Source organism: Bos indicus x Bos taurus, chromosome 25 (genome assembly GCF_003369695.1).
Source record: "Bos indicus x Bos taurus breed Angus x Brahman F1 hybrid chromosome 25, Bos_hybrid_MaternalHap_v2.0, whole genome shotgun sequence".
NCBI classification, from domain to species: domain Eukaryota; kingdom Metazoa; phylum Chordata; class Mammalia; order Artiodactyla; family Bovidae; genus Bos; species Bos indicus x Bos taurus.
The window spans coordinates 9,749,243-9,765,252 of NC_040100.1; the positions used below are offsets into that span (position 1 = coordinate 9,749,243).

At 47.4% G+C, this 16,010-nt stretch overlaps 1 protein-coding gene across 9 annotated transcripts in view; it reads left to right on the forward strand.

Moving 5' to 3' along the window:
• Positions 1-8,673, forward strand: part of GTF2I (general transcription factor IIi) — an 81,768-nt gene extending 73,095 nt beyond the window's left edge. For 7 of the 9 annotated variants that reach the window (XM_027527384.1, XM_027527389.1, XM_027527386.1 and 4 more), the window contains 9 exons: positions 633-691; positions 1,062-1,142; positions 1,567-1,650; positions 2,021-2,204; positions 3,693-3,721; positions 5,415-5,456; positions 6,210-6,251; positions 6,721-6,796; positions 7,519-8,673. In XM_027527384.1, coding sequence (XP_027383185.1) covers positions 633-691; positions 1,062-1,142; positions 1,567-1,650; positions 2,021-2,204; positions 3,693-3,721; positions 5,415-5,456; positions 6,210-6,251; positions 6,721-6,779 — 580 coding nt within the window. In that variant the 3' untranslated portion in view covers positions 6,780-6,796; positions 7,519-8,673. The remainder of the gene's footprint in view (positions 1-632; positions 692-1,061; positions 1,143-1,566; positions 1,651-2,020; positions 2,205-3,692; positions 3,722-5,414; positions 5,457-6,209; positions 6,252-6,720; positions 6,797-7,518) is intronic. The other 2 variants (XM_027527385.1, XM_027527393.1) reach the window with 1 other exon arrangement.
• Positions 8,674-16,010: the final 7,337 nt, after the last annotated feature.

Below are 16,010 nucleotides of genomic sequence, written 5' to 3' on the forward strand. Positions count from 1 at the left end.
GTTAATAAAATATGTGTCAGTGTCCAGCAATTGTTCAAAATTAGTTGAAAGGAATTTTAGGGTTTATTTATTTATTAATGGCCACCCTCTGTACTTTGAGCCAGGTCTCTAGAGGCTAAGACCCTGCCTCTGCTTCCTCAGAGAGACAGACTGTTTAACTTTTACTTTTTGGCCTTGCCATGAGGCATGTGGGACCTTAGTTCCTCAGCTATGGGTCAAACCTACATTCCTTTATTGGAAGCCTATTATTGAAGTCTTAACCAGTACCTCCAGGGAAGACCCAAGAGAGACAGAGTCTTGGTGCTTGACTTTTCACAGCCTGTCTTTATATTTCCATGCTACCTGCATGCAGGACTCTTGTGTTTGCTTCTTAAGCCTAGCGTTGCATCTTTCCAGGATATATTGAAACCATAGAAAGAAGCTATTTAAACTAAAGAGGGCTTGGTGGATGTTAAAATCACAATTATAGTTCGTCTTTTTGTGTGTGTTCCTTTAGATATCCATGTTATTTCTGCTCCTGCTAAGAATGTGTATGTATAGAAAGTTACTAGATTTTTCAGTATCTTACTTGTTTAATTTTTAATGTTTTCCTATTGGAATACTAACACACATGCTTTTTCTCTTGTTTTTAGGCCAGAAATGTTTGAGACTGCAATTAAGGAGAGCACCTCCTCATCTAAGAGCCCTCCAAGTAAGCATTTTGCTACAGAAAACACTTTCTCAGACACTTACTTTGCAGCAGTAGTTTTAAAAATTATTGCGAGAGTAGCTGTTGAAATAAAACCTGGAAAGTGCATTCAAAGTTGGGGTGTGTCTAGTTTACGATTTTTAAGTTTTTTAATAACTTAAGGATCTCTACATGTCTGATGCACCACAAAACAGCATGAGGAAGACAAAAAATGTAAAACGTCTTTCAGGAAGCCCAGTGTCACAGAACAAGAAAACACGTCATGAGGAGCAAAGTTGCCTTAAAATGTGGTCTTTTATAGTCTGTATTGTAAGCATTAGGGAAGATTTAATTACATTTTGTATATATTTTAATCTGAGGTTTCCGTTTTCAGGAAAAATCAATTCATCACCCAGTGTTAATACTACTGCATCAGGTGTTGAAGACCTTAACATCATTCAGGTGACAATTCCAGGTATGATCTCTCTGCCTTAATTATAGCTTGTTAGGGCTTCATGGAGATTGAATATACTGTACATTGTCTGTTGTTCCCCTAGCCCCTGCAGAAATTATTAACCAAATACATCACCATGTCTGTTTATATCTATAAACAGTGCTTGGCAATTATTAGATTCAACATGAGCTAAAACCTGTACACTACTCAGATGCCTAGTGTGTTTAAAAAATTTGTATGAAACGGCAAGCAAAACTCTTTATAACTGGAATGATGTTGCATTTTCAGTTTAATGCTATTATTAAATTGTTTGGTTAAATCATTTCAATCTTGATCGATTTTTTAAAAAAACATTCCCCAAACATAAAATTACATAAAGCACCTAAAAATGTATCTGGTATTAAAATGGCATTGTTAAGTTACAGCTTTCTCTTAACCTTTTTAGACGATGATAATGAAAGACTATCAAAAGTTGAAAAAGCTCGACAGCTAAGAGAGCAAGTTAATGACCTCTTCAGTCGAAAATTTGGTAAGTTTTACGTTTGTGTATGGCTTTCCAGGTGTCTCAGCATCTGCCTGCCAATCAGGAAACGCAGGTTCCATCTCTGGGTTGGGAAAATCCCCTGGAGGTGGAAATGGCCGCCCACTTCAATATTCTTGTCTGGGAAATCCCATGAACAGAGGAGCCTGGTGACTCTTACAGTCCATAGGGTTGCAAAGAGTCAGACATGACTGAGCATGGATGCAGGCATTTGCATAGTACAGCTTGCAATAAGCCAGGAAAACTTTGACTCAGTTAGATCTTAAAACTGAATTATGCTCAAGTAGTTGTCATCTGTGCGTCTGTAAACCCTCACTAAGGTGGACTCTCTGCTTTTATGCCATTTGTCTCACTATAGGTGAAGCCATTGGGATGGGTTTCCCCGTGAAGGTTCCTTACAGGAAAATCACAATTAACCCTGGCTGTGTGGTGGTTGATGGCATGCCCCCCGGAGTGTCATTCAAAGCCCCCAGCTATCTGGAAATCAGCTCCATGAGAAGGATCTTAGATTCTGCTGAGTTCATTAAATTCACAGTCATTAGGTACGTGAGAGTGACTTGCTTGGTCATAAGAATGAACCTGCAGATCACTGAGGCCAAGTCATCTTCCAAAATGTGATCCTCTGTAGTAAGTTTACTGTGCGATGACATGAACTAATACAGTCCTTTAGTTACTGTGAGATTCTTCCGTCCTTGTGCTGACTCTTCATTCTCTGGTTTTTAAGGCAAGGTGTTGTTAGCACACCGTGACCTGTGGGCCAGCTCCAGCCCGCCACGTTTTTATTTTTATGTGTTGTTAAAACCCAGTCACTCCTGCTTGTTTACACATTGTCTGTGGCTGCCTTCATATTGCAGTGATAAAATTAAGTAGCTGGGACAGAGACAGTGTGGTCTGGAAGTATTTATGTTTGGCCCTGTACAGGAAAATGTTGCCAGCCCCTGCCTGCGGCCTCTCGTCCCAGGCTTCAGGTCAGACAAGGATCCAGTGCTAAGCCGCTTCTGTCTCCTTGTCTGTGCAGTGAGATGGTAGTTGTTCCCTTTGAGAGTGTGAGCTGCTTACCCACAGAGTAGGCATGGTTGCCACATTGCACACTCACAGCACTGTGAGGATTCCAGTCGTTGATGTGCTTGTCACAGTAAGTGCTACACACGTCCCCTTTGCCGTCACCCAGGTAGAAGTGCCCAGGGCCCTTCACGCTTCTCTTCCACCTCCCCCAAACTTCAAGTTCCCACTGTCTGCTTAGGACCAACACTCAGAAATAGTTAATGTCTTATCCTCCCAAAGCTTCTTCTCATTTCACTAAAATTACTCTGATTTCCTGTTATTTATTTGTGTGTGTGTGTGTGTGTGGAAAACAGTCGTGGTTGTTGGTTTTTTTTTCAATGTATTCGTTTTTAGTTGAAGAATAGTTGCTTTACAGTATGGTGTTGGTTTCTGCCATACGTCAACATGAATCTGCCATAGGTATACCTGTGTCCCCTCCCACGTGCCCCCCCATCCCACCCCTCTAGGTTGTCCCAGAGCCCCTGAGTTCCCTGAGTCATCAAATTCCCACTTGTTGTCTAGCTCACACGTGGTCGTGTGTATGTCTCCATGCTACTCTGCCTGTTCGTCCCTCCCTCTCCTTCCCCTTCACTCTTCCACCTCCCCAGAACTTAGCTGTGGTTAAATATACCCATTCATTGTCCAACTCCCACTGTCTGCTTAGGACCGACACTCAGAAATAGCTAATATGTTACTTTCCCAAAGCCTTTTCTCATTTTACTAAAATTACTCTCTTTCCCTTTACTTTGTTCCTCTTCGCCCCCCCGCCCCCGCCCCCGCCATCTTTGGTGTAGCATTTTCTAATAATGTGCCCTAATCGTTACTTATCTGTCTGTAGGTTTAAAAGTAGAAGATTAAATGATAGTGGACAGCTTTTGTGTTTTTAGCACATAAGTAACATGGGCTAAATGTTAGTTGAATAAAAATATACATGTAAATTCTCATAGAGTAAAAAAAACACTTGTACCATCTGTTTCTCTCTTTAGACCATTTCCAGGACTTGTGATTAATAACCGTGAGTATTTCTGGATGTCTTTTTTTTTTTTTTTTTTTCTCTTCTGGGATTTGAGAAACGGGGATGGGTGGGCTTATGCAGGTCTGCGTGTACACTTACAGACGTAATCCAGCAGTAATCATTCAGTCGTTGTTTTAGCCCTCAGTATAAAGCACCGGTCACTTGTGGACGTGATATTGGGCAAGTTGCTTGCTTTTGAAAATCTGTTTACTTACTCGTGTAATCAAATAGTAATGCTACGTGCACCCATTTGGGCAGTTTTAGAGCATTTAAAGGACACGTTGTGTGTCAAGCCTCTGACGCAGTGACTGGCAGGCTCCTCACTGTGTGAATAGAAAGTGGTAACACAGCGCTGCTGCACCCATTCGCTTATGTCAGATTCGGAAATTACAGCAGAGCAACCTGCAAAGCCTAAAATATTTACTCATCGCCTCTTTGTGATGAGGTTTGTCGACTCCTGATCTATAGTGTGTGTTCAGTAAGCACAGTCTATATTTATTCCTGTTTTTACCGTTACTATTATTTTCTGATTACCGGGCTAGCAAAAGCAAGTCTTCTAACATGATTTAGCGGCTTCTGTTAATATTGAGGCGTTGTGTCTGGCAGTCACTGGGCTCTCAGATAATCTTGCACAAACAAGTGTAAGTCTTCTTCCAGTCCCTGATATTCCTGTCATTTTAAACAGGTTGTGTGTGTGTGTGTTGTTGTTGGGTTTTTTTGTGTGAAACAATTATGCTAATATGGTTTATGTTCTTCTATTACCTTTCTTGTTAAAAATTTTCCAAAGTGACAGTTTTCCTTAATTGATACACCATTAGCATTTCAGTCATTTTTCCAGCCGGTATCCTCTCAGCTCTTTAACATCCATCTGCTTTGAGCGCTCTGTTCTATACTTCTTGGGAAAGTGTCCGGGATTTTCAGGGACCGCTGCGCAGCTGAGCCCTGGGAGGCGTTGGCTCCCCGCCTGAGCTGAGTCACGCGGCTGTTGTGCCTGTCCCCGCTGCCCCGCTGGGCTTCACGCTGTCGATGCTCTTTGGCTGCCTTGCCCGTAGCGTCACGGATTTGGTCTCGTCTCTTCTGCCTCCCAGTTTTGACTTTCATTTTATCCTAAAATGTATTTATTTGCTTGTTCCCCCAAGCCCACTAGTTCTTTTTCAGTAAATTCTATTGTATTATACTCTCTATCTTGGCCAAGTGTGTCAGTATTTGGGGATGTCAATAATGAATGAAAGGAAATCTTGCTTCGTAGATTTTTCAGTCATCTTCGGCATTCAGCTTTAATTAATACCAGAGATCTTTAAATGACCAACCCCATGATAAGGTGTGGGGGTTTTGTTTTGTCTTGTTGTTTGGAAAACTTTTTTGATTGCAATTCATCTCTCTTCTATGTAACTTTTAATTTCAAAAGCCATTGTATCTTACGGCTCCTTACCCCTTTACTGTATGTGTAAAGTGTTCAGTGTTGTTCTTTTCCTTCTGTGGTAATAATTTACAGAATTTTATGGTAATTACTATGAGTTAGTTACTTGAATGGGACCTACCGCAACTTTTCATCTTTGTTCCCTCCTTCTCATAAGGAAAACAGCGTCTCTTATAGCAGAGTCAGAGCATCAGAGTAGAGAATGTATGCAAAAATGCTTTTCAAATGCAGCAGTGTATCATTATTACTTAAATGAATCTGCTTTCTTTTCAGAGTTGGTTGATCAGAATGAGTCAGAAGGCCCAGTGATCCAAGGTAAATTAAGCAGGGTGAAACATGGAAATATTCCTGCTTACACAGTAAACCAGATCACATCGATTGTGTGGCCTCCCGTGCTAATGTGTACCTAACTCTAAGGAACGTTAATTCCACAGCACACATGTATGCACACACTCGAGCACATGCAGACTCGGTTCCTTTGACTCCTTAGTCTGAAAGCCTAGGCGGGCTCACACGTAGGTCCTCACTGAGAACTGGACCGCATGCCGTTGGCTCCGCCTTCCCATGTCAAGCTCAAGCTCAGGCACTGAGACCAGTGGTGTTGAGTGTGGTTGTGTGACGAGAAGGTTGTCTTTTAACTTGGTGCCTTGTGCCCTTCATTTCTAATGGTTGCTGTAAGCCAGGCTGTTGGCTGAAAATGCATTAAAGATTCCTTAGAAGCAAGTGTTTGTTTAGGCCTGCTGTGTGCTTCACTGAAAGCAATGAAAGACTGTCATTAAAGGGATCCCGCAGAAGGGAGGGGAAAAGACAGAGAGAACCTCCTGCTTTCCTGCTGGATCTGTGTTAAGATTGTTATTGATTGTGTAAGATAGCAGGTTTCAGGAAAGCAGATTTTTGACAGTCCAGTTGAGTAACCGTGTTTTTAATTCCCCAAATTTGTAGCTGTTGTTTGATCCTAGATGGGAGCTTTGTGTATGTCTAGAGAGCTTCCTCCCTCTAGGCTTTTTACATAACCGAAGTCGACTTTTGATCAGTGTTTTAATAAAGTCTTCGTGTGTTTCTCTTCAGAATCAGCTGAGCCAACCCAGTTGGAGGTTCCTGCAACCGAAGGTAAAAAGGGTAGCCTGGTTGTCAAAAACTGAAGTGCCAAAGACAAAGAATTAACTGTGGTTTAGAAGCTCTTTACCTGGAACCACGTGGTGGTTTTGTTCCTTGGTTTCTGGGTCAAGTGGGTTTGTCGTTTATGCCCAGAAGCATTGTATTTAGAGATGACTTACAGGTTCTTTTCTTCCATCTTCCCAAATGACTCTTAATGAATTCTGAAATTGTTGAATGATGGCTGTGTAACCTAGATCCAGCTGGTGTGGGGCCTTTACATGCATAATTAATAAGGCGTTTGTGACTTTGAAAGTCTAAGTAACAAAATTTAGAAGTTGGCTGCTAGAGAAGAGTCTCTAGTTGCTACCATTTTTAGTATCCTATCGAGTTGTAATGAATAGTTTGGTATGAGTAGCTGTATAATCCAGCAGATCTGCCTTCGTAGCATAGTTAATCGGTTCCCTTTTGTTTTTCTTGATAGAAATAAAGGAGACTGATGGAAACTCCCAAATCAAGCAAGAACCAGACCCTACGTGGTAGAACTCTTCCCTCCCAGGGTAAATCAGCTTCTGTGTCCAGGACACCATGTAGTGTCTGGGAGAGCCTCCCTGCATATCCGTAAGCTGAAGTGCTTTCCCTGCTTCAGCCGTAAACGGTGGCCCACCTTCGGGGCACGTGAGGACCACGTGTAAGCATCCTGGGTGGTCTGAGCTAGCGGGCTCGAGCACGGAGAGTTTCCTTGGATCAACGCATGTCTATCAGGCAGAGATGTTAAAGCGCTTTGCCTCCCATGGAAAGTGTTTTGTTTCTGATCTGTAGGTTAATTCTTGTCCTTGCCATTGGATGCCCTGTGAGTCAGTGTCACCAGACTGACTCTCCCCTAATCACTGTAACAGTATTTGCAGTCTGGCTGAGCCACACAATCCATGGTGTATCTTGGTATGATTTGGCCTGATCCAGTCATTCTAAACATCTTAAACCTTTCCAGGAGGGGCGTTCCTAGACCAGGAGTTAGTGAGACTTGGTGTTCATGTCGGGCTGAACCTCACTCAGCCCCAGCATTGACTGTTTTCATGATAGTTAGAGGGTACAGTTATCTCTCACCTGTAGCTGACCCTCTGGTTTTTTTATACGGAGACTTTTTTGGTCATGGAATGGGCCACGTACCTCCAGTCCCTAGACTGAAATGGTAATTAAGTTGTGATATTAGTGAAAATCATAAATTCCTATAATCAGATTAACCTGTTTTCTCGCTTGTCTGTTTTCTCTCCTGTTTTAGCTTAAAGTATCAGTGGGTGAGAAGAGCTTTTTGGACCTGTTACTGCCCCAGGCTGTGTAATATACTTGTATAACAGAAATACCTTCTATACAAACCTTTTTTTCTACTTTTAGATAGAAATGTCTACTTTTTCAGCAGTTCTGTGAATTGAATTAAAGAGCAGAGTGACTGTAGATTTGGAATGGCTGGTTTCCTTGGGAATGTATTATAAGGATTTTACAGCAGTGCTGGAAAACGACAGGGAAATGACAGGGGTGGAGCTCATCAGATTTTTTACATGTTCAGCAGAGCCTTCAGCGACGGTGTTTGTTTTCCAATCAAGCGAAGATATCTCCTACTGGAACATCTCAGCTTCGGCAGTGAAGAAAACCCCTGTGATATAGTTCAGCTCTTTAGTTTTTCTATTGGAGAAAATCATTTAAATGACCCTTTTGTTCACGGCTCTCCTTAATGACTGAGTGAACAGTTAGTATCTGTATATTTGACTAAACCTTTTCCTAAGCTCTCTATCATGGTTCATATGTTTTTTATCATCATGAAAACACAACCATCAGGACCAGCTAACAGCCAGTAAGAGGTCGGTAATCTCAGCGTGTGGCTTATAGATGGAATACAGAGACCCTCTTCCATCCACATTTACTTTTCATCCAAATAAAATGCATGGCGAACCAGAAGTTTGAGGTCAGGTCTGAGTGTTGGGGCGAGCTGAGTGACGTTAGAGCCTCACTGCTGTGAGCCCAGTCGTGGTGTGGAATTCTGTGGAACACCACCCCAGCTCGGCTCAGAACTTGGGGAGGGGGGTTTCGTTGCCTTCTTTACTCTGCGGTTGAACCGGTGACACTGAGGCCCCAGTGTGGGCAGCGAGGGATCCGTCAGCTGACCAGGCACCCTCTGACATTCTGCGCCATCTGTAGGAGAATCTTACATGTGTTGAGATTTCACCAACAGTAAGAGATGTAAAATACCAGCTATACGAAGAGCTAGAGTATGTGATGGCATAGAGTTTTCATTAGCTTTATCACAATATTCACAATGGAGAATTATATTACATGGTAGCAGAAATAGGCATTTTTATGTGTTGCTTATATTTTACCTCAAATTAAATTGTAGATATAGGGTAATAAATAAAATCCATCCATGCCTTTCACACACTAATCATTTCTTTCTAAGGTGTTTTCATGACTGTCGGGAAACCTGGGGCGGCTCGGCGGTAGGCGGATTGTGAGGTGAGGTCAGGTCGCCGCTGTCCAGAGGCTCCGTGCCTCGTCAGGACACCCCTGCGGGGCTGAGTCTGAGACCGCTGTGCCTCTGGTCTGTGCTGGGGCTGGAGCCCCCACCTGTTTGTCCGTGACCTGCCAACTGCATGCGATGTTTGAGGTCAATCCCGCCCAGGATGGAGCCCGTGTGTGAGCCCCTCCCACATGAAACTCTGGCTCCAGGTCCTTTCTGTTTCTCCACATCACCTTCTGCCTCTCCGTGACCCTTACCTGTGTGACCTCAGGGAAAGCCAAACCGATTTGTTGACAAACTTGGCAGCCGACCACCTGGGGGAGTCAGCTGCTCTAGTAGGCCCTGGGGTTCCTTTCGGGTGTGCCCCGTCTGGCTGCCAGCACCCACACTTCCCGTCCCAGTCCCTGGGAATTCATAGTCCTCCAAAGGCTGCTTTTTAAAAGGAGTTACACTTGGACACATAACCGTTCAACCGAAATTTTGCAGGAGCACAGACTTGGAAGGAGATGGACTTTCCTGCTCAGTATAAGTATATATATCTCCAGTATGAAAATTCTGTATCTATGCATACACGTATGTTTGGGGATTTTTTAGGGTTTTTACAGCTAAAAATGAGCGTATGAGTCTCTGCATTGTCGACTACAGCTCAGAATCAGTGTGGCATCCTCCTGCTAACTTAGGTATAAAGACACGGTCTGGTCCCATCCTGCCTCTGAACAGCTTATAGGTTCCTTTAAGAAATATTGAATCTCAGTTGAAGCTGTGTCTGTGAGCAGAAGAGCATGGAGGTGGAAGAAGTCGTTTTATTAACTCACTGTGTCTCCCAGAGGTTTTCACACACCCCTGTTTACTCTGCTTACCCACAGTTGGGGGTCTGTCAGTACAGCCTCTCCTGGCAAGGTGACTGCCTTAGCAAATTGCCTTCTTAACTGCAGTGGTCAGATGAGCCCTAGTTTCAGCACCACAGGCTTGTTTTAAAATGTCTGGGGTCACCCTGCCTTGCTCATGTGGAGCCCAGGAACTGTCTAAGGAGCAAGCTTTCCGCTGCACGTGTTAGCGAATATGTTTTGCCTTCATAAATGAGACAGTTGACAAAAGAGCGTGATTCTTCAGAGGGTGAGGGGTGTAAAACTCTCCCACCAAGGTCTTTCCTGGAGGACCAGACTGAAACACGAGCTACAGTTCACATAGGTCCCATCAGTAATTCTAATGCACCCTGTGTTTCTGAAACAATATCCTGATCCTGTGATGGCTGATGGTTCAACATTATTTTATCAGGAAATATAGCAGAATGACCAGGGACATAGGCTTTGTGACCAGCTCCAAGCCATGCTTCTGGACAGCTGTGATCTTGAGTAAAGTTCCAACAGTAAAACCAAAGAAGCATGTACCATTGCAGGATCGTTATCAGTTAGACCCTGATGGTGAAATCGGGCCAACTGCTTACAGCCTCTTGCCCAGCTCTGGGCCTTGGGTGGCAGGGAGAGCTGAGCTCTGTTTCTGGGTCAGCTTCTGCCCTGGGGCGGGCAGCAGAGCCTCTGCAGGCGGGGCCGCTGGCACCTCCAAGAGAAATCTTCACATTTACCCACCACTCGGACTGTGCAGTGCACGTAAGCTTTCCCTGTTGAGCAGTTAGCACGTCCTAAGACGTTTTCTTGTTTCATTGGTCTAAATCGTCTGTGATACCTGAAGTGCATTCGTATCGTGTGCCCAGGTCACCTTGGGACTTGAGAGAAGAGGTAGACCAAGAATCCAGCCATGGCCACAATCTTACCTCTGAGATTGCAGCGTGGACTGGGCTCCGGTGTGCCCGGCATGGACTGCAGAGTGCCCAGTGTGCCCAGGACAGAGCTGTCTACTACAGCAGGCAGCCAGTCCTACTTGGAAGTAGGTCATCTCTCTGAGCATGCTTCCAGCAACAGTTCTACCGTTTGTTTTTTTTTTTTTCCTCCCCACCAGGGACCAAAACGGTCCATTGGAAAGGAAGATTGAGAGACCAGACCTTCCAGTGTCCAGACCTCAAGCCCCATTCTGAATAAGCTCAAGCTGTGGTTGGTTTAACCATTAGTGAACCGTAATTGTCACACACCACAGCGCACCTCTGGACACCTTCCTTCCTAAGTGGAAGAAGCCAAGTGTGTGTATTTTGAAAGAAGTGTTCTCCACGGATGCCTGTTTCCCTGTGATACAGACAAGGGGACAGGGTGTGGGGAACTGAGGTGACCTCTGGCCCCTTGTTCTGCTTGGGTCCCGGTTCTGCCCAGCCCTGAGTCCAGTTGGATGAGCACAGGTGGGGCTGTGCAGGTCTAACCAGACACCCCCATGGAGCTGCTCTCCAGCCCCTGCAGTTTGGGTTCTTTTACTCCCGCGTGTATTGAGGGGTGGCTAACTTCACCTCGTGACTGCCAGCTTTGGCTGAAAGGGCAGATAATGAAAGCAGGTTGTTGAAGTCCCAAGTCCCTCAGGTTATGGTGGCCGGTTGACACATCAGGGGGTAAGCCTGGCTGCTGCAGCGCCCTGGCTTCAAATCCCTGTGAACTGAGTGAAAAACAGCAGAGCTGCTTGTCTTCCCAGCTCCGAACTCCGATCAAAGATTTTGCGTGTCAGCTCCCTCCTGCCCCATCCCACCCTTCAACCCCGCTTCCCTTGTGGTTTTATTTTGAGGAAGTTGTCAGGAAAGGTAACACTGAAAACATGCTATGATACAACACCCGTTATGTGTAACAGTGTTTCCTGCCAGGTTTCTCAAGCCAGAGTAGGTGGCTGGTGGGCCTTCTGTAGCATTGGCTTCCCGCAAGATCTCAGGTGCCTGCTGATGCCCATTGTTCCTCACCTGGAAAGCGATTGTGATCCTTACTGAAGACCATGTGCTGGTCAGTGCCTGGGGGGACCGAGTGAGAACTGTCCCCACTCAACCCCAACCAGAGGCAGCAAGAGAGACAGCCACCTCCAAGGCTCTAGGGAAGATTTCAGATAAATCCCAAAAGAATCTATAGATTTGCATCATCTGTGATTTAGACAAACTGTCCTCTCCTTTATAACGACCAGTCTAGAACCTCAAGGAAAAATCCGTAATGAAAGTCAGCAGGTGCAGGTTTGCAGAAAGGCTATGTCAGAGCAGGCACCCACCCTGTGGCGCAGGTCAAAAAGCCATAGCAAGTGTTGGCCAGCAAGAGAGGAGCTTTCCATCGAGGGGAGTGGCTTCGCTGCCCCCGGTGCCTGATGCAAGCCGGGCCACCGCCAGACACCCTTGTAAGCAGACCCGCTGTCTGCAGGAGACCAGCACCTCACCTCGGGCCTGTGTGTCTGCACTGCCCCGTACCCCCTCAGATGGGGCAGAGGTGCGAGTCCATGGCCAAGGCCTGGACTGATGCCATGCTCCCAGCTGCCTTCACACAGTCTCTGGGCGGAGTCGGGGAGACAATGGCAACCCCTCCTGATTTAGGAGGTGGGATTTTTCTCATTACTGAAATTAGCTTCAAGTTCAGAAGAGCTCACCGCAAACCCCCCTGTGGCGGTAGCACGCAGCTGGATTTAGCCTTGATGGTCGAAGAGCTTCAAATGACTGGCCACATGACGCATCTGGCCCCAGTGAGGAAGTGGGGTGGGAGCAGGCAGGGCGCAGGCAGGCCCCAGGGCTCCCGGCTCTGGAGCAGGACCAGATGGTAGTGAAGTGAGTGAAAGTCGCTCCGTCGTGTCTGACTCCTTGTGACCCTGTAGACTGCAGCCCGCCAGGCTCCTCCACCCATGGAATTCTCAAGCCTGGAATTCTGGCCATGGGTAAGCCGTTCCCTCCACCAGTGGATCTTCCCAACCCAGAGATTGAACCCATGTCTCCTGCATTGCAGGGGGATTCTTTACCATCCGAGCCACCAGGGAAGACCTGGCTTTGGAGTGGGACCAGATGGTAGAGTCCCTTTGATTTTGGCTAAGCACCCACTTGGTATCAGGACGTCCGCCAGACGCTACAGTACAGAAGGGACATCCCCGGCCCCACCCCTGGAACTCAGGCTCCTGTCTACCATCCTCCCCAACCTGGCCTGGGAAAGCCCCCACAGCCCTGGGCGTAGCCAAGGCTGAGCTCTCCTAGGGCTAGACTGGGGGCTGCCCCACACGCAGCCACCCAGCTCACCGGTGACAGCTCCAGCAGAGAACACAGGCCGCCTGCCCTGGGTCTGAGCCCGGCACCGTTTGCCCCAGCAGCCTGCAGTGCCGGCTCTCATTCACCGGACATTTCCCTCATTCCAGGCCCAGCTTAAACAGCAAGAAACTGCCTTGGACCTCCCTAAATATTCTACAGTAGGTACAGATGAAAAAAAGGCTTGGAGCTTGCCAAGGGCACCCAAAACTGTATGCATAGGTCAGTGTGGGTTGGGCTCCAGGCCACTGTGCCCACAGCCAGCAGTTGGTGTGTGCATGGCCTCCTGCAGACCAAAGGCTCAGGCTGAGTCTTGTGGTGTCTGGGGTGCTCACTCCTGTGTCCCTAGGCCAAGGACCGTGTCATCAGGCCCAGGGGAGAAGGAATTCGCAGGATGTGTGGACCAGCTGTGTCCTAGCTCCACTGCCGAGTACAGGCTCCTGGCTCTCTTCCGATGAGGCCACAAGGCCCACCCCAACCCAGCCAGAGCCCGCCCCTGGTCTGATCTGCTGAGAAAGGAAGACTCGAGGTCCCTTGGGAACGGGTGGTTAGTGGCGTGCATATCCACGTTGAGGCACCTGCTTGCCCTTCAAAGCCTCTACCCCATGCAGCCACCCTCAAGGCCAGGGAAGCCCGCCCTTCAAAGCCTCTACCCCATGCAGCCACCCTCAAGGCCAGGGAAGCCCTCAACCAGCACCTCCGGGACTCCTCCTGCACCTCCTGGCGCCAGGTGAGACCTGGGCCTGTGGGCTGACCCGGGAGGCCTTCGTCACAGGCCTGGCAGGAGTCTTAACTTGGCCTCTGAAAACTGTCGCGTGGTAAGGGCTGCTGTGCTCGCATCTTGGGAAGCCCAACAGGAGACCCCAGAGGGCACTGCCTGGGCCTCAGGCTCTCAGGCTAAACCCGTGCCCGTGGCCCAGCCTTGGGGATTTCCTGGTTGAGGACTGCCCAGCCCCGTCCATCCGGGGAAGGCAGCATCCGGAGCGAGGCCAAGGTCTTTGGGCCAGACCTGGAAGCCCTGCCTCCCCTCCCGTCAGGCCTGTCGTGAGAACCTCCCTCTTCAGGGAGGTCGAAGTCTGGCTCCTCCCTCGTGAACCACCCAATATCATTCATTCATTCACAGGACCGATGGTTAAGAGCGTGGGTCCAGACTGCCTAGGTTCAAGACCCAGCCTTTTGCTCTGCAGAGGTGACAGCCCGTTTAACCTCTCTGCACCTGTCTTCCCATCTATCAAGTGGGGGAATCACAGTGTCTTCCCAAAAGTCTCACTGTGCAGATGAGATGAGAGGAGATCATAAATGTAAGGCACTCCTAACCCCGGCTAAGTCCTTTGTTCGCCCTTGATGGGAAGTGGGTGGGGGAGATTCTAGGGACTCTGGTATTATTATTTTTTTTTACGTACCTATCAATAATCACTTAATTTTTTTAACTTAAAAAAACTTTTATATCGGAGGGAGTATAGCTGGTTAACATTAATGTTGTGATAGTTTCAGGTGGACAGCAGAGGGCTTCAGCCATACATACACAAGTATCCGTTCTCCCCTAGACTCCCCTCCCATCCACGCTGAGGAGAGTTTCCTGTGCTCTCCAGTAGGTCCTTGTTGATTATCCATTCTAAATATAGCCGTGTGTACGTGTCCATCCCAAACTCACTAACTATCTATCCGTTCTGGGGATTCTTTGCGCTCTGGTATTCTAATGCCTGGGGGATGTATAACAAGATCTGCTGCATCAGTTCAGTTCAGTCACTCAGTCGTGTCCGACTCTCTGCAACCCCATGAATCTGCATAATGCTAGCTAAAATCTTGTTTAGTTCAATTTCATTTTTTTCTGCAGTGTTCTATAATATCACAATTTGAAAGTTCTAAAATATTTGTTTGTATCCCCCCCAAAAAAACCAAACTTTTATTAATGATGTCTAATTTTGCTCATTTTGTATGTTTTATCTTTTTTTTCTTTCTAGTTTTGCTCATTTTAAAAAAATTAATCATTTGGTCCCTTGTTTCACCCATGCATTAAAATAAATCCTATCTTATCCTGACAGCCTGCTTAGGGAAGTCCTACAAGGTAAACATGAGTTCTTAGCACTTCATACTTTGGTCCTCTCCTCTCTGCCCCGGGTATGGTGAGGCACAAGGCGAGGTTCAGGGTTTGGGGAGACCGCAGAAGGGAAGTGGAGAGGTGGCAGCTGACGGCTCAGGCCGCTGGGTCGTGCCTGGTGTCTGCAGGACAGGGCAGTCTGGCTGGGCGGTTATGCAAGAGTGGAAAGACTTCTGAGAAGAAAGGAAGTCAGTGGCGGGCCATGACCTGGACTGGCGCCCGGGAGGGGGTACCGCTTGCAGCCAGCCCCCCTGCCACTTCCTTTGCCCTTCCCAGGTGAGCAGCATTGAGAGTCTGACCTCGGTGCGGGGACCGCAAGGCAGCACCACGTGAGACGGGGAAGACCAGAGACAAGCTGAGCATCCCTCAGGGAGGGGGCATTTAGTGAATGATTAAAGGACCATCACTCAGCTGTAAGCCAAGTCCCATGTGCTGTGGGTTTAAGGGAGGACTGCCATTATCATGGGACCCCACTCAGTCTATTCTTGCTTCCAACTTTCTGTTGCGGTAAAAGGCACCCACAGAGAAGGGCTGTGCACGAAACTCTACATGCCTAGGGCCGGGCTAATTTTAGGAAGTGAGCGCACTTGTGGAACTGGCGTCCTTATCAACAGAGCGAATCACTTGCTGCCTCTGGCTCAACTCCGCTCACTGCCGGCCCCCGCCCCTGCCCCTGGAGGTCACCCTGGCTTCCAACCCCACTGACTGGCCTGGGCAGGTTTGGAGCTTGGGGTCAATGGCATCCTGCAGGAGGGGCATTTTGTCCGCTTCTCAATCCCCACATTGTGCCTGGAAGGTTCACCTGTATTGTGTGGGACAGTTCTTTCCCATCGCTGAGCCGTGCACCCTTCTGTGCAGGAAGATCCCAGCTGTGTAAGTGGAAATGACCAGAGCAAGGACTGGCAAGACTGGTCACACCCAGGGCTGGTGACCTCGGGGTGACGGGGGAGCAGCAGTGTCTAGAGGGGACCTGCCGAGCAACTCTTCCAGAGCAGAGGAAAGAAATGGACCCCAAGCTTCCAA